General features: G+C 40.5%; 1 protein-coding gene across 1 annotated transcript in view; it reads left to right on the top strand.

Annotated features, from left to right (window-relative positions):
* Positions 1-7,322: 7,322 nt before the first annotated feature.
* The window catches only part of FHAD1 (forkhead associated phosphopeptide binding domain 1), a 53,905-nt gene continuing 42,131 nt past the window's right edge, over positions 7,323-19,096 (top strand). Inside the window, exons 1-5 of the mRNA XM_065421400.1 lie at positions 7,323-7,418; positions 8,862-9,068; positions 15,630-15,903; positions 18,010-18,083; positions 18,557-18,784. Coding sequence (XP_065277472.1) covers positions 7,323-7,418; positions 8,862-9,068; positions 15,630-15,903; positions 18,010-18,083; positions 18,557-18,784 — 879 coding nt within the window. The remainder of the gene's footprint in view (positions 7,419-8,861; positions 9,069-15,629; positions 15,904-18,009; positions 18,084-18,556; positions 18,785-19,096) is intronic.

Genomic DNA, 19,096 nt, shown 5'->3' with positions numbered 1-19,096 from the left:
CTTTTGCAGGGTCTATAAGCTACCCCTCAAAAACGCAGACACTGTTTGAGGATAATCTGTTTCTTTGGCTGTGAAGCTACTTTGTGCCAAGTTTCAAGGCAGAGTCTCTTGACTACAAAGTAATCCTTCTTCAGCATGGTCTTGTCATTTTCTTCCTAAACTGGCTTTTTGGATCTGACGCTGCCCTATTGTGGTGACTATCATAATTCCCTTTCTCTATATCAAAAGATTACCTAGGCACAGAGGGCTGAAACCTGCTCCCTGCAAGACTCAGTGGGAGTTCTTTCACTGGGAGCAGCATTGGGTCATTAAAGAAACAACCTCAGGGCTGTTGCTGAAGGAAACACCAGCTATGGGTTGGTGCTAGCAAATGGCCAGAGTTGACTCAGATGTAAGATATACTAAATCTACATCATACATGGCACACCCATTTAATTTGGATACTTGCCAGGGAGAGCAGCTCCAAGGTAGTGCGTTTCAATGATTTTGAACAATGGATGGTAGTTATCTGTCTGCCTATTTCCAGCAACTATCACGTATGATTTGGGTGTTTGCTAGCAAAAAATCTCTGTTCACTTCCCAAATCTATTATGTCACATTAGTCAGTTGTGCCTTAAGAAAGCATCTAAAATGTGTTAACGGATTAAAAAACAGAAATTAATGAAATACAGCAAATGAATATCAATCAGCAGTCAAATCTTTGTCCTAATTAGCATAGGCTACTGTCATTTATATGCTATGTTTCTGTTTGGGGTAAGTGTGCTAATTAAGATGATTATACTAAATCATTCTGCATAGTATTGGAGTAGTGAGACTCTACTACTCTAGCTTCACTTGGGAAAGAACCTGGGGACCCCAGGCTGCAATAGCCAAGAAAAAAGGTAACAAAATCAAGCTTGGGTGAACATTCTTGTTACACAACAGTCACTTGGATATGGTTCAGTATAGTGTATGAACTAGTGAATGGGTCACATTTTCTATGGGAGAATGAGACAAGAAGTCAAAATGAATTATGACTAAATCTCAAAAGGAAGTAGAACACCGCCCAAGAAACAAGATCTTAAGCTATGCTGTGCATATACAGGAAAAAAGGTATAAATCATACGATTTTTCTGACTTTATATAAGCCCCACATATAAGCACGTCAAGAATTCTGAGTCCGATTCAGACCTGCTTTAAGGAAGTGCCCAGCCACGGAAGCCAATGGAGTTGCTCCTATTTATATCAGGGATCATAATATACCAAATGGGTACAATACAAGATACTGAAAGACTGCATGTGTAGTAAAACAAGAGTTCTGTTCCTCTTAATATCTGTACAAAGTGGTTGCAGAATTTTTCTTTGGTATTACATAAGTTACAAAGTTCGTTAACCAAACACAGAATTATGCTTCGTACCTGACCTTTATAGGTGAATACATCTGTGGTGGCTATAACCTCACCAGCATACTGCCCGCTTGAGTATTGCACCATTATGTCAGCTGGCTAGCTGCAACACCCATCACAAGTCCTGAAAGATGTGAGAAGTGGATATCGGTTTCTAGGTAATACAGTAAAACTCTTTTAATCCACAGTTCCTTCTTTGTCCAAATCTGTTCCCTGTTCCCTTCATTATCTGCAGGCCTCTGTGCTTTTTTAACCTCTATGCTATTTTTATCTCCTAAAACATTCTGGATGATAATGTTTGTAGCACAAAGAGAATATGTTTTCATAATTCAATTTTCAAACTCCATGTAAGGCATGTTTCTAGCAAGAACTTATCTTAAATGCTATTGCTATTAGCTTCTTGGCCAGCACAGACACAGCATTAAAGCAAGCAGATCTGAGCTGAGCTACAGTCTTCTGTTGTTTTTCTAGCAGGAGTAAAATTACTGGACTTCATTGTAATCATTATTTTAATGTTTCAATCAAGAAATAGTATGGCTGTAAAAGGGAAAGAATGAGCTAGAGAGTTGAATCAACTTAGAACCAAAAATTTGGTTTTGTTTAAAAAGAGTTCTTTTTCTACTGGTCCTTAAGAAAATTCAGTGGAAATAGCTTATGTAAAGGAATACATAATACCATCTGACAGTATAATTTGGAAAAGTGAAACCAACTTTTCCTCCTTTGAACTGAGAAATTCAAAAAATGAAAATAATGGAAATGTAAAATATATTTTTAAAGGTATTCGTAAACCAAGTAAGAAATTCCATGGTGTTTTTAATGAAACTGATGTGCCTTCAAAAGAAATAAAAAAATTACTGGCACTGTCTGCTCAGACTTGTTCTACAGAACAAGTTGTCCTGCTTTCTAATTGTGTTGCCAGAAGAGTTGCTCTCAGTTAAGAAATTGTGGTTTACAAAACTGACATGAGAAAAATGTCTGTCACAATGGCAAGAGAATTTAGGAACAAATTTTTTTTCTTTTAAACCAGTTACTTTACATTATGGAATCTAGGTTAAAAAAATTCTTAGAAAATGTGGATTAAACAGTGTCATGTATGATCACAATGTACAAATTCAAAATTACTTTGAACTTCTCTGGATTGTGAAAGTATTGTTTTTAATAGGTAAGGCAGAGTTACTGGGATTTTTTTCTGTATCCAATTTTGAACCAGATTCTGTCCTTATCTGCAGTTGACTGTTGAAGTTAAAATGATTGCATGGAGTGTAATCGGGGCATACTTTGGCCCTTAGTGGGGTTTTTTTTAGGTTGTCTTTTTCATTGTTAACTTTGTCTAATTTCTGTATCCCTCCTCACATACAGGTTACCTGTGGTTGTTGTGTTTGCTTGTTTGTTTTTGTTTTTAAAACAGCTCTTTCCCCTAGCCCACAGGGGTATTATAGAATCAGGTATAGATGATGAGATCTGGATGGAAAACGAGCTGTGTTTACACTAGGCTGTTCTGTTCTTGTGCAGGAGTCAGGTCCACCCAAGCCCTGTTGTGGTTAGCTGATTATTATTTACAGTAGGGTGGTGCCCAAAGTCGGTTAGGTGCTATACAAACATATAGGGTTCAAAAAAGAACTAGATAAATTCATGGAGGATAGGTCCATCACTGGCTATTACCCAGGATGGGCAGCGATGGTGTCCCTAGCTTCTGTTTGCCAGAAGCTGGGAATGAGCGACAGGGGATGGATCATTTGATGATTCCCTGGTCTGTTCATTCCCTCTGGGACCCCTGGCATTGGCCACTGTCAGAAGACAGAATCTATTTCCCCATGTTAAGTATTTTCACACCTCTTGTCAAACTGTCTGTAATGGACTATCTTGATTATCACTACAAAAGTTTTTTCTTTTCATTAAATTAGCATCTTAGAGTTGGTAGGACAACTCCCACCTTTTAATGTTCTCTGTATGTGTGTATATATATATCTCCTTACTATATGTTCCATTCTATGCATCTGATGAAGTGGGCTGTAGCCCACGAAAGCTTATGCTCAAATAAATTTGTTAGTCTCTAAGGTGCCACAAGTTCTCCTGGCAGAAGACAGGATACTGGACTAGATGGCCATACTGGGTCAGACCAAAGCTCCATTCTTAGGAGGCGATGGGTTCTGGCCTGAAAACCTTACAATTTGAAACAGCAGCCCTCTTTCCCCTCTCCCTCCCCAAAGTAGGGTGACCAGATAGCAAGTAGGAAAAATCCGGACGGGGGGTGGGAGGTAATAGGAGCCCATATAAAAAAAGGCCCCAAATATCAGGACTGTCCTACACAATCGGGACATCTGGTCATCCTACCCCCAAGCGTAGGTGGGGTGGAAGGAATACAACTTCCAAGCACTGTGGGCAGGGGGCTGGTCGGTGCACAGTGTAAGCCTTATACTTTTTACAGTTATGACCCCTCCTGAATTCCCACGTTTTATCAGCAGGGCCCATCCCCTGCCCTCCCCTCGCCGGGATTCTTGCTGTCGTTTTCGTTCCTTGTTCACCAGTTTGTCCCCGAAATGTTTAAAATCAAAACGGGGGCCCTGGGGGGGGGGTCGCTAAAGTGTGAGCCCCGCTGCCCTGACTCAGTGAGCCGTGTTTATAGCTCACCTTTGCCTGTCTCAAGAGCAAGGCCCCAGCCCCGGAATGGGTGCAACGAGCCCCAGCCAGGGCCGCTGCGGCCCCCCCAACCCCGAGCGCAGCTCCGGGGCTGGGGCCGCTCCCGCCGCCCGCTCGGGGGTGCAGCCCTAAGCCGCGGGGGCGCCGCTCCTGTCCCCCCCCCCCCCCCGGCCCGCCAGGTGCCTGCCTGCAGCCCGGCCCCGGCCCCGAGCGCTGGGGCAGCCTCCCCGCTCTGCCTCCGCCTCGGTTGCCCCGGAGACCCGGGTAACACAGAGGCCTAGCACCGCCTCAGGCCGGCCTGGCTCGACGGGGGGACGCCCCCGGGGCCCTAATGCCCGCAGCGGCCTCGGCAGCGCTGGTGAGTGGGGAGCAGCAGGGCCGCTCGTGCTGCCCCGGGCTCTGCGTGGGGGGCTGGGGGCGGCCCAGCCCGAGGGGCTGTTGCAGGGACGGGACTCCCAAAATGGAGCAGGCCCCCTCTGGCCTGAGGGGCAAGACGCCCAGCGCCGCCACTGGTCCCCTTGGGGCCCTGCCACCCCTGCCCGGCAAGGCTCCCGCTGCCCTGAGGGACCCCACTGACCCCAGCACGCCCTTGTGCCAGGCCGCCACTGACCTCAAGGAGACACCAGGCCCTCTCGTGCAAGGCTCCCACTGGCACGGCCAGTCTCCTTCGGCTCAACCCCCGCTGATGTGAGGGGCCCCCTCGTGTAGTAATCCCACTAACTCCACCGCCTGCATCGTGCAAGGCTCCCACTGCCCCCATGGAGCTCCACAGGGGTGCCAGGCCAGCCCCCTCCCAGCCACCCCTGTGCAAGGTGCCCACTTACCCAAGAGACCCATGTAGGTGGCAACCCTCTTGACTCCAAGGGCCTTGTGGAGAGGAACCCTGCCCTGTGCTAAACCATCGCCTCGCGATTAAGGGCTCTGGGGAGGATAAAGTTTTGTTTCTGAGACTCACTGGGGCAGTACAGTACAGGCTGTTCTGTGGGTGGGCTAGAAATCTGCCAGGGACAGAGGCTGCAACTTTACACAGAGGGTTAAAAAATACTTGCGGTCATGTGTGTGAGATCCAGCATAACGCCACACAAACAGCTTCAAAACTAAGGCCTGGCCTATGCACAGTTTATGTACAGGTGTAACTATATTTGGTAGGGGTGTGATATAGTTATACCGGTCAAACAGCTAGTGTGGACACAGTTATACCCATACAAAGATGCCTTATTCTGTTATAGATTATTATTCCACTTCCTGATAGGAATAAATTGTCCTGGTATAAGCACATTTATACCAGTATAGTTGAATCCCCACTAGGGGAGTTGTACCATTTGAATTATAGTTAGAGCAGGACAATTGAGTTAAGGTTGACAGACACCAATGCAAACCGTAAAAAGCAAAGAAATAAGCAATCTAGGGATTCATCACCATGCTCTGCTTGCTAGTTTCCCTTCTCACCCTTGGTTATTGCCCTTCTACTACCCAAAGCCCAGAATTCCCCCCACATTATCCTGAGCCAATGGCTCTCAACCTTTCCAGACTACTGTGCCCCTTTCAGGAGTCTGATTTGTCTTATGTACCCCAAAGTTTCCCCTCACTTAAAAACTACTTGCTGACCAAATCAGACATAAAAATACAAAGGTGTCATAGCACACTATTACTGAAAGATTGCTTTTACTTTCTCATTTTTACCACATAATTATAAAATAAATCAATTGAAATATAAATATTGTTTTCTACATTTCAGTGTATAGTATATAGAGCAGTATAAACAAGTCATTGTCTGTTTGAAATTTTTGTTTATATTAAGTTTGCTAGCGCTTTTTATGTAGTCTGTTGTAAAACTAGGCAAATATCTAGATGAGTTGATGTACCCCCTGGAAGACCTCTGTGTACCCTCAGGGGTATGTGTACCCCTAGTTGAGAACCATTGTCTTGAGGAACCAATGGCCCCTTGAACTCTGACCACTTTTCTGTAGAAACTTGAGATATAGCCCTCCCTTGCAGGTACACATATCCTAGAATATCCTCTCTCCACATGATTTTTGCATGATTATGTATCCCTTGGACTCAACATGAGCTACTACCCTTCTGCTTTTGCACAGCCTCGTGAGAGGAAGTGGGGCAGCACCGATTCTCAAACCATTCTCTCTGCTTTCCAGCAATGGATCCAATGATGGTGTATTAGGTTAGTGCATGTAGCTAGCTTTACATGTGGAGACCTTAATAGGTCTTCATGCCCTCCTTCAAATTATACATATTGAACTCTGCTGCACTCTCAATATTTGTTGTGTAATTTTCAGTATCATAGTACAGGCTTTTCCAATGACATGTAGCTTTAGTTTGTTTGCTAAGTGCTGTTATTCTCATTCCTGGCTATGGATATAAAAGGTATGTTTGTATATAGTGGAATGCAAATGAATAGTTTCTCCAGTGCTTCTTGAACAGAGGATTTGTCATAGGCTACGTGGGCGAATGGTTATTGGAGAACCTTGTTAAAATATTGGTAGCACATCACTGATGAACTGTGAAATGCATTTCAAAATGATGTGCAGAACTTATACCAGCAGAAATGTGAGTTCTGTGCATAGAGCACTTGCAGGACTGAACGCAAAGTTTTAAAGCAGAATTGGTATTTTACAGATGAAACTCACTGTGGGAGGTAGTCATCTTTTTGGTGTGATGTCAGCTGCATAGGATACCAATTTTGCAGAGGGTACACAAGTTTCTCACCCTGCTGTGAATGTTAGACCTCCTAAAGTGAAACTGTCAGCTAGTCTAGGTTGCAAGCGGGGAAACAAATTTACAAAGAAACATTGGTAATGATATTTTTAAAAGGTCAATAAAAACATTTGCTTGTTTGGATCTAAATATTTTCACCCTGCATGAAATCCAAACATTGGAGCATCTGTGAAAGTGAAATTGACCAGTCTCCAGATGCCTCTCAGTCTCAGATAGCAGGAATGGTATAAAAAGTAAATTAGATATTTAAAATTCTATCTTCGGATGGGATTTGAATTTTAATGGTAAATGGATGTGTAACTCTCTCAGGCTGTCTTGAAAATCAGTTTTAATCTTTTTTTTTTTTTTTTTTTAGTTACACAGGGTAGAGAATTTGTCTTTAATTTTAAATTCAATCTGACAGCATCCCTGTAAATAAATTATGATATTTCTTCCATGTTATTTGATACTGTTCATTTAAGCTATTCAAAATGTTTTGACTGGAGTAATTGCAAAAGTGCATTGGATAACACTTAGAAAATGAGTTTTTAAAAAATAAAACCTTACAGGTAAAAAGAGGAGACAATGAAAGCCTTTTTAAAAAGTTCAGATGGTGTTTTTATGCTGAGATCAAAAGTAACTACTATAGGAAGACATGAAGATTCAGATCTTGTTCTGAAGGTATGAGCATAACATTTTCATTATTATTCTTTACAGCACTTACTCTTACTTAACTTCATTACCCCATTTATAATAATTCCAGTCTTTCTTAGTCAGCAGTGGTTTATTTGATTTCATTTAGAGCCACAGGGATAAAATGGCAATTAGAGAACCTGTTTAAATATTTAAGTTAGACAACCAAAAGAGAGAGGAATTATTTGATATGGATTAGGGTCATATAACGTGAAGCAACAGCCGGTAACTAAAAAAAGGAAAACTTAACATAGACTTTAGGAACCAACAGTTCAATTAGACAACTCAATAATTTGCCAAAGAGGTAGCTTAAGCACCATCATTACAGGGTGTTCATACATGAACTAGCTAAAACACTTAGAAAAGGATAGGGTATTATAGAAAATAATGCCTCATTAGTGCTAGGGACTAGATCCAGAGCCCATTGAAGTCAATGGGAAACTTTCCTTTGACTTCGGGGTGCTTCGAATCAAGCCCTATGTGAATAAGGGTTGGATCAGAATGTCATTTTACAGCTGTTTCATCTGTGATTAAGTTTAAGATCACAATTAAAAATAGTTCCTTTTCTTGAGATTAGTTTGCTAAAAAACACAGATGTGTCTACACAGGAGCGTTTTTAAACCATGAGCATACATTAGGGGTATTGTACACTCAAGTGTACCACACCCAAGTTAGTCAACAAAAGAGCCAACTGAAAATAGTCTGCACCTTCATACTCAAAAGTGGTCTAAATAGTGTTTTTTTATTTAGAACACACACGGAAATATATGTAGTAGATCTTAGTGTTGGTACTATTTAACACTTGTATATTAGCACTCTACAGTAAGTGTCAAGGATGCTTTACACTACAGAGAGAAAAAAAGACAGGTTCTTGCTCCAAGTAGCTTACAATCTAGGGTCCTGATACTGCAAATATTTGCATATGTGAGTAGTAGTCCCACTGAGTTCAATGGAAGTACTAAATGTGCAAAGTTACTCATGTTTTAAGTGTCTGTAGTATTGGGGCCTAGATTGGATATGAAATAATATGCTATAGAGAAAGATCACAAGAAGCAAGGGGGAGGGGAAAGTTCTTAATTTGATACCTTCATTATTATCATATGCATCTATCTGTAACATCAGTTATCCATTTTTATTGCTGTGATCTTGTATATTTTGGTACCTATTCAGATGACCTGTCTGGCTTATAAAATGCAAAAATGTGAAGCTTTAAAAAAAAAATCTAGCCATTGAACAAAATAAAAAAAAATACTGTATCTTGCATAATAGATGAGCAATCAGCAGCCATTTTGACTACCTCTGAGCCAAAACATATTATGGTATATTAGCCAGATGAGACAAAGCAAAATAAATCCCAGCAAAATCCCCATTGTGATCCATAACTCTGGGAAATTCTTTGCACTGATTTCTGAAACTGTTATGCAATTTCAGTCTGTAGGTATTGAAGATCATCATGCAGTCATTGAATTCAGCGATTCAGAAAACAGCTTTGTTCTTCAAGATTTCAACTCTCTTCATGGCACTTTCGTTAATGATTGCCATATACAGAATGCAGCAGTGAAAGTGGGTGCAGGGGATATTCTGCACTTTGGTTCAGGAGGAACATCCTATGAGCTAGTGATAGAAAACACTTCTCAGGTAATGTCCCAGGAGTAGATAATATCTTCCTATTTTGTAAAGTAGCTGCATATGAATGTCTGCTCCAGGGGTGAAATTCTGGACCCTTTGAGGACTTTTCACTCAAGACCTTTTAGAAATTCCTTTTTTAATTAATTTGTTCACCCTGTTATGCTAATGTAAGAATAATGCAGAGTGGAACCTGACAGATGTATAAAATCTAGAATTGAGGAATGGACAACCCTCCTTATTTATAAAAATAATTATATTGATACAAAGAATGGAGTTAAATGTTTGGTAAAAAATGGGCTGAAATTGCTGAAGTCTGACTGGATTTGTTAATCATGTGATTATACCAAATTACCATTTCCTTGGTCCTATTCAGGACCTCCTTTCTCAGGTAAATCTCCCTTTGACATCAAGCTACAGTGCGGAATAAGGCTCCAATAGCTGTGTATTTGGTTACATTTAAAACCCAAACATATTACTATATTAATATACCAGAAAAATAAAATCTAAAAAATTCTGCTTATTTTATTAGTTTTTTCCCTCTCTCATGTTTCTCCCTCTTGTAATTTCTGCATTTCTGGTCCTTTTTTCCATCCCTCACCTTTCTAGTTCTCATTCATTTTCAGTATTATTATGTACTAGAGGGTCACTCACAAGGGGCTCCTTGCATACTTCCATTTCTCACTCCACAACTCTCTGTGTGCTGTCTTCCCATCCTCCTCTGTTTCAGGGACTCTGTGCTGCTTCTGCCATCACCAGAGGATCTGTGTGCCTCCCATTTCTCCTGTTCTGCCATTCCAGGTTCCCTCATTCTCCCCCACACAAACCAGTGGCTCTGGGTTTATCTCCATTTTCACTTCCCCATACGCCCTTCATCCCCCCCCCCCCCGCCCCGCGCCGCCTTTTCCCCCATGGCAGGGAGTCTGTGTGCTTCTCCTTCTTCCACACTGGCTCCATCAATTTCCCACCACCAACATCAGAGGCCCTGTGTACTATGGCAATTTGGGGCTCTGCCCTGCCCCCTTTTTGGCCCTGTTTATTTTTTCTGGTGGCTGAGGAACTCCCTGAGATGGGAGCCCTGTGCAAGTGCATCCAGTGCATATTGGTTAATCCAGGCCTGCCACGAAGGGCTCTGTGTGCCCCTCCATTATGCTCCCATTGTGCTTGGTGCTGTACAAACAGCACAAATAGATGGTCCATGCCCAAGGAGCTTCTTTTCTTTTCCTTCTGTTTTTTCCCCTCATCCTCTTTGCATGTTCCATGTTCCCCTTCTCTGATACTCACTTCTTTAGCTAGTACAGTGGGTGTACTTTAAAGGGTTCTATTGGATTGAGAGACATTGCCAGTTCCAGCTGTATGTCCTGTTTTAGGTATAGGTAGGGCCCTACCAAATTCACGGCCATGAAAAACACATCATGGACCGTGAAATCTGGACTCCCACTGTGAAATTTGGTCTTTTGTGGGCTTTTACCCTGTACTATACAGATTTAATGGGGGAGACCAGCGTTTCTCAAATTGGGGGTCCTGACCGGAAAGGGAATTGCAGGGGGGGTCACAAGGTTATTTTAGGGGGGTTGCAGTATTGCCACCCTTACTGCTGCACTGCCTTCAGGGCTGGGTGGCTGGAGAGCGGCAGCTGTTGTCCAGGCGCCCAGCTCTGAAGACAGCGCCTCGCCAGCAGCAGCGCAGAAGTAAGGGTGGCAATACCATACCATGCCATTCTTCCTCTGCGCTGGTGCTGGGGGTGGTTCTGTCTTCAGAGCTGGGCTCCCGGCCAGCAGCCGCTACTCTCCAGCTACCCAGCTCTGAAAGCAGCGCCATCGCCAGCAGCAGTGCAGAAGTAAGGGTAGCAGTACCGCAAACACCCCCCCCCCACAATAACCTTGTGGACCCCCCCACACACACACCTTTTTGGGTCAAGACCCCTACAGTTACAACACCATGAAATTTCAGATTTAAATAGCTGAAATCATGAAATTTACGATTTTTAAAATCCTATGACCGTGAAATTGACCAAAATGGACCATGAATTTGGTAGGGCCCTAGGTATAGGGCATGCATCTCAAACAGAGAGACTCTTTCAGAAATAAAGTGTGATAATTGTACTTTAATCACAGCCTAGATATCTTACTCAGGTTTTAACATTTTCTTTTTCAAAAAGTCAGCATAGCGAGATATGGTACGCAGGCAAGTTGTTTTCCATTTGAGAAGCCTTATCTCTTAAAAGCAAGGGAAAAAATGTTCATGGATTTATTGAGAGGGAATAGGAAAATAAGAGGTCTCTAGCTCCACCTGCTGCACAATCTCAGGCACTTCATTGAGAGGTTGTAAAACCTCCTGGATTTTTCTTCTACAAATGCACTAGGGACAAGAAAAGTTAAGCCTCTAGAAAACTCAGAAATATCTCCAGTTTGTCTGATTCTTCTTTAGAAGTACAGAGTATCCAAACTGGGAAAATTCCCTTTTCAAGTTGTGTTTTCAAAAGTTAAATGGTAAAAATAACAGATTATAAAAACGGTTACCTTTTTAAAATTTGTGCTTAAAAGCAATTTGATCCTTTTTCAAACTCAAAAGTATAACAGGATTATATGTGATTGCGTTATTAGCAATAGTATCATTCATGTCCTTAGCATGAGACAGGCATCCAGCAAAGACACAATGTCACACCACAACTCTTGAACACAGTATAAAATAAAAGCATTCACATATATAGGAAATGACATTTAAAAAGGTAGTACTCCTGTCACCAGACAGCTAGTATCACCAAGATTTCAGGCAATTTATATGGGAAGGAATTGATAAGAACCCGTAATACTTTTATTGCTCTGGGTCTTGAAGATCTCAAGAAATTGGAGATCTAGAAATCTGCCTTGAATAGGATAAAAAACAATCTGATAGATTCAGGCTTGTCTTTGGAGACATGCCTCCAGAATTTGGGGAGGAGTGCTCAAATGCAGCAAATAGCAAAGGATATTGCAATAGTTTGTATTCCCATATTGCAAACACAGAAATGCTGCACTTCAAATAAATAGTCAAGGCCCAACTTTCCAAAGTGGGTGACTTAATGGGGTGACATATTCTATCACTCAGACTAACATTGGGCACACAAAATGCGCATTTATATTAACACTTTGCACCGTTATAACTCCATCACAGTATCTTAAAGTGCTTTACCAACATATAATAAAGCCTCATATGCCCCCTGTAAATTAAGGAAGCATTACTTCTATTGTATGGGTAGGGAAACTGAGGCAGGGAGCTGTTCAATGACCTATCCAAGGTCGCAGAGTGAATCAGTGGAAGAGCCAGGAGCAGAACCCAGAAATTCTGGTTCTCAATCCTGTGGTTTAAGCACTAGGCTACATTTCCTATACATAAATTAGATTGTAAATTCTTCTGGGCAGGGACTGGGATTATCACTGTTGTGTGTAGAGTGCCAAGCAAAATTAAGCCATGATCCTGGGCCTCTGAGCACCACCTCAGTACAGATACAATAGTCTGTGAGTGCCAATTTGAGTATCTGGATGCAGATTTTGGATGTCCTAGACTAGTTTAGTAGTTTGGACTCCTCTCCCCAAAGATACACAGAGTGCTGATAACTGAGGAGAAAATCCTGATTTTAGGTGGTGAAACCAACTTTATGAACTGATGCAGTTAGAATTCCAATACTGTGGCAGAAAAACTATTTAAATAAAGTTTGTCCACACCAGAACATCAGGCATTTTCATTTAAAAAATATTTTATGTACAATACATACTGACACAGAAACAGCACAACATGCCTTTTTAAAGCTTCAGGCTTTATGATTCCTTTTTGATATAATAGCTTTGATGTTTGACATTGCTCACTGTAGAGGGTAAATCATTGTTAAGTTTCAGTGCACCAAGTATTTGTATATATATAAAAAGATGATTTTCCCTTTTTTTTAGTATTAAAGGTGAAACAATTTTTTAATTATAATTGTATAAAATGTTAAATTATTCAATCCTGAACAAAACAAATGTGTAGCCCTGAAATTACAAATACATTTTAAAGGTAAATAAAAGCCTTTTTTTTTAACCTGTCAAGATCTGAGCATCACAAACACCTATGCAGAGTGAGGAGCTGCATTCATAATGCTGCTTTAGGTGTGTATGATGTTATCAATTCTTGCAGGAGAAACATTGGACCCTGAAATTGGGTCTGGGCAGGTAAGTAAAAGAGGACATTATTTTCACATTGTTTGCTTCAGATTTTATTTATAAGTTTTTAATTCATTCATGCATTCTGTTTAAGACTTAGGATCTTTTTTGTATGTATTTTTTAACTATTTCAGTTCACCTTAAGTGAACCCAAAGTGACCAGCCATGTCCTTTTTCTCCACTGTTAGTTATTTAAGGGGGACTGTGGGGAGGGCAAAGTCACATTCTGCTGGTATGTATTGTCTTATTATGTAACCGTCCTTTGCCTGAAAGAATTTTAGGTACCTATATTGCCACAGTGTCACAGAGCAAAAGATAAACTCTGAGGAGTCAATTGCTAACGCCTCAGTGGTAAACAGATTTAAAAGAATAAAACAGACAAAATATTGTTTGTTTCCCAAAGTGGTTATATTTTTCCAGCTGCAAGTAGGCCACAATCAAGAGATTGTTTGAGTCCAGCCTCTTTCTTTGCTTGGAAAATCAGCGTATTCCAGTCATGTAGTGCAGACCTGTATCCAAAAAGGATGGTGTTAAAGAATGATGGTTGGCGGAATACTGAAGTCCAGGGAGCAATATTAGCTTTTGCCTGAAAACTTGGGTGGCTCCCTAGAGAGATACCTGGCTCACCCTTTCTGTGGAAGGATACTAGTGTGATATGACCAAAGCACTTGATTTCATGGGCCACACAGCTGATAAGAAACTCAGGCTCTCCCCTTTCCAAATTCTGGGACTTGTCCGGTAGCAAGGGGAGTGTTGTACTGCATGCTTACTGGTTGCCAGTGGGGTCATCTCTTTGTGGAAGGTCCAGCTTCTTCTAGAGATGGGTCAAGTTAGCAGTGTTTAGTTGTGGCTCAGGATTAGGGTTGGGTTCAGGTTTAATGCTGAACCAGGGATATGGTTTGGATAGGATGGGTCATAGCTCACAAGCCTTTGGCAGTTTTCATCAGAATTCATTCACAACCAGACTGGAAACTAGACCTCTCTTGATTTTGGATCTGACCCAAGTTTGAAACCACAGGTCAGGTTTGTATTCCAGGGCAGGAATATAAACCCACACCATGAAATTAAAAGGAATTGGAATTCAAAGCTTCAGTTTTGACTCATCTCTACAACAATTGAAAGATGCTCTTAACAACAGATGAGCATGCGGTGCCCTACATAATTTCTCTGACATGTAGGGCTATCAGGCTGGAAAATCTGATCTCAAGCCAGGTGTCCTCATGGAGATAGCCTTTGTTTCAGAATACCAAATGACAGATTAAGATAGGGGTTCTCAAACTGAGGGTCATGAACCCTCAGGGGTTGTGAGGTTATTACATGGGGGTCGCGGGCTGTCAGCCTCCGCCCCCAAACTCCGCTTTGCCTCCAGCATTTATAACGGTGTTTAATATAAAAAATTGTGTTTTTAATTTATAAGGGGGGTCGCACTCAGAGGCTTGCTGTGTGAAAGGGGTCACCAATACAAAAGTTTGAAATCTACTGAAGAAGATAACCTCCAGTTTAGTCTCCTGTCCACACCACAGGGTTGTTGCTCACAAACCATTCACTTAATCACTTTATTTGGCATAGTTCCCTTCATTCAGTTACCCCAGGTTACAAACTTTTATTCAGTTTCTCTGAACATGGGTTTCCATCCATTGTCTCAAAGTGAAACTTTGCCAACATGCCAGGGTTTTGGGTTGAAATCATGCAGACCAATGGTTTCCACATGAAACCATAACTCAACCGCAAGCTCTATGAATACCTAGCCAGATTTGCCTCCAAAGATCCACAAACTTGATACGATTGGTACAAACCAGTATTGTTTGTGCAAAGGAAATTTGTGCTTTGTAATCTACTAGAATTCTTAAATCTTGTCAATAATATAATGGATACAAGCGAACCAGTTTGACTTTTACAAAGCCTTTGGCAAAATTCTGCGCAAGAGTTGATTAAGAAACTCAGACCTCAGCCAGGTAGGCACTTAAGAACATGCCTAACTTTAATCACATGAATAGTTTGATAGACTTCATTTTAGTTGTCATCATAGCAAAGTGTGCCAACGGAGCATCGGAATGAGTTTTAATAGTATCGATGTACAGATATTAATGTACGATCTGGAAAAGAGGTGAATCAAGAGGTGGCAGATTTTATAGATGACAATAGTTTAGGTTATCCAAGTTTAGAGATGACTGTGAAGAACTGCGGAAAGACCAAACAAAGCTACGTGATTAGGTAGCATGATGAAAGATGAAATTCAAAGTTGAAAATGGCAAGGTAATGCAGGTTGATTTGAATTTTTCTTCTATTCATACATGTTGCTGGGTTCTGTATTAATATATAACATACACACACACTAATAAGTAATTTTTTTCCCATCCTCTGTACAAGATTGCATTTTTTCCTCCTGCAGATGTCTTGCCCACCAATGAAACGTCACATAGCATGGCCGGGGCAGTTCCAGTTAATTTCAGAGACAAAACTTTATACCCCTTCAACAGCTCCTCCTCAGCTTCCTTTCCTCCAGTCTCAGCACCCATCCAGCATTCACAACAGTTGGATGCATGGAACAAATGGAACTACACCCCATCCACCAAACAGAAAAAGACCTGTGAGTGCTTGGGGGAGAAGTATGCCTTCTTCTTTCTCTCCAGATACTTTCAATAGGCCTACTGCAGTCAGACAAGGTATTTCACAGTGCTTTCATTAACCCTTTATATAGCATTGCACAATAGTAAAGTTGATCATGACTTCCATGCAAAATGATGTTTTTTTCACACATATCTACTTGCCAGTCTATAGAAGGATTGTCAGATCCTGGGACCAATTCTCCTCTCACACTAGTTTCACAGTGATGTAATTCCACTGACTTTGGTGGAGGTATTTCTGATTTACATTGGCAAGTGACAGGAGAATTAGGCATGCAGACCCAATCCGATGGAGTTGTTGCATTGTCTTCAGTGGGCATTGGATCAGGTTCATAGTATAGAATTGCTGTTTGTTAAGCAGTGTATTGATTAGCTCAGCTTTGAGGTGAAATTTGCTTGAACATTTTCATTATATGTGAAAGTATAACAGTGTTGCAAAAAAAGTGAACATCATTCTGGGATGTATTAGCAGGAATATTGGAAGCAAGACATGAGAAGTTCCGCTCTGCTCCATGCTGATTAGGCCTCAAGTGGAGTATTGTGTCCAATTCTGGGTGCCACATTTCAGGAAAGATGTGGACAAATGGGAGAAAGTCCAGAGAAGAGCAACAAAAATGATTAAAGGTTTAGAAAACATGACCTATGAGGGACAATTGAAAAAATTGGGTTTTTTAGACTGGAAAAGAGAAGACTGAGAGGGAACATGATAACAGTTTTCAAGTACATAAAAGGTTGTTGCAAGGAGGAGGGGGAATTGTTGTTCTTAATGTCTGAGGATAGGACAAGAAGCAATGGGCTTAAATTGCAGCAAAGGAGGTTTAGGTTTGACATTAGGAAAAACTTCCTAACTGTCAGGGTGGTTAAGCACTGGAATAAATTGCCTAGGGAGGTGGTGGAATCTCCATCACTGGAGATTTTTAAGAGCAGGTTAGACAAACACCTGTCAGGGATGGCCTAGATAATACTTAGTCCTGCCATGAGCGCAGGGGACTCTGGACTAGATGATCTCTCGAGGTCCCTTCCAGTCCTACGATTCTGTGAAAGTGTAACTTGCTCTGTTACTACTTACTGTGTTTTCCATTGGTGATACATTCAACTGTTACATCTGTTGGTTGGAGTAACTTTGTTTTCTCTTTTGATCTGTGGTTATCAGCTAGTTTTCATTGGGAGTGAGTTAAAAATAAAGCCATACCTTGCATATATTTTCTAAGTGTAACGAACAGGACAATGTCATGGCTAAGGAAAGGTTCTAGAGGTTTAAACCCAAATACAACTGAAAAAGCTGAACTACATTTTTAACCATAGTTGGCATATTATATAAGAATTTGCATGCCAGCAAATTTTAGGGCCATATGATAGGACTTGGTAATGTCCCTAACTCTACTGTAGTCCCTAACACCATAGCATGACATAAATCAAATATTTATTTTTCTTATTCTTGTTTTTATACATATAGTAATACAAAAGATCAAACAGCAAATCATCAAATTGAAATGTATCTAAATGTTTCAGACAAAAGAGCATTGCTGCACAATCATGCCAGCACAACAGAAAAGCAGTGATTGAGGAAAACACTTAAGCATGTGTTTAACTGAATTTTTAAGTTCATTGAAGTTAATGGGACATAAGCACATGCTCAGAGCTAAGTGTATGCTTAAGTGCTTTCCTGAATAGTGATGGACTGAAGCTTAAATGCTTTTCTGAATCAGGGTCACAATGATCCATATTCTGTATTTTATAATGTTATAGGTTATATAGTCATGGTTATTCATATGCCATATGTCATAACATTATAGCTAGTATATGCATAGTTATTCAATGTTGCATATTCAGAAAAACATTCAGACATTACATCTACTCCTCCACTTGAGGATTTTTATCTTGAAACTATATTATACTTCACTGATTATATAGTTTGTTTATGCCTGTGAATGTCATTTATTATAACATTTTATTATTATTCTCCAATTGCTTGGATAAAGTGCATAGGTACTAAAATGATGGTTGCTTTGGAAATGCTTGTAGACAAACTAGGGAGATAAAGATGCATTCATCCTAATCAGAACAGGCTCTTGTGTTGAATTTCTGTGCAAGTCATTAGAAGCCCCTTTTATTTTTTATATTCAATCTTGACAAATGTACCAGGAAATGGACAATCTGGAGCAAGTGGAGTTCCATTATCAGGAAGTCATCATATGGATTTACTTCTTCAGGAAAAGGTGATGTATGAATGTGACATGGAGGTAGATCACAGAAACATTGTTTATATCAACAGGAATATATTGAAAGTAGATAGCGTGATTGGTAGGCAAACAAAGCAGAAATGCTATACAAATAAGGTCTTTAAATGACTAATAGTAAAATTCCCTTCACCCACATCACTGTAGAGTAACTGATTTTGAATGGGACTACACACATGAGTGAGAATTACTATATGGACAAAGGAATGAGATGTCTTGGAGCTAGTGAATTTCAGGGTGAGGAAATGTAAGGTAGCAAATGTGAGTATCTGAAATTTTGTTTTTAAGTTGTTGGACTACCACTATATTTTAATAATACTAGAATGAGCAAGTGTAGCATTTTGGAGACAGAAAATTTATCATAAAATAAAATAATTTGAAAGCCTTTTTTGGAACAGGCGCAATATTGTATCCACATTTGTGTATAATATTCAAATTTATTCTGCATGTAGGATGAAATAATTCTGAAAATGAAAGATGAAATCAGTCATCTCTTGGGTTTTGAAAGTGAGTCAAAACATAAAGATACAGTGATAGCCAATCTTCAGGATGAAATTGCAGTGATGACAAAGAAGATGGCTCAGGCTGCTAGGAATGATGTCGAGTTTACTCAAAAACTACTGACCTTTGAGCGAGATATTGAAGCAAAGACAGAAGAGATTAAAGCCTTGAAAGAGCAGGTATTGAACTCTTAAAGGGACACTGTCAGCTTTAATCAGACTCCTCTGTGAATTTTTTTTTTTTTTAACTAACAATTGTTGCTAGAAACAAAAGAGCTTAGAGGAGAAAAAGGGGTTGTTGTTTTTTTCAGTTTGTTCACCGCTTTGACAACCCTTTGTATATAGACACTTTATAGACAACTTCCCTATTTGTTTGTGTGTGTCTTTCATACAGCAACAGGAGAGAGAAAACATTTTTAAAATATGGAACTCTGATTAAAAAGCTATATAAATTGGGTGGGTGACTGGAAGGCATATATAATATCTGAAACT

Source organism: Emys orbicularis, chromosome 22, assembly GCF_028017835.1.
Source record: "Emys orbicularis isolate rEmyOrb1 chromosome 22, rEmyOrb1.hap1, whole genome shotgun sequence".
Taxonomy (NCBI): domain Eukaryota; kingdom Metazoa; phylum Chordata; order Testudines; family Emydidae; genus Emys; species Emys orbicularis.
Note: the sequence above shows the minus strand (reverse complement) of the source record. Positions and strands in the feature narration are given on the sequence as shown.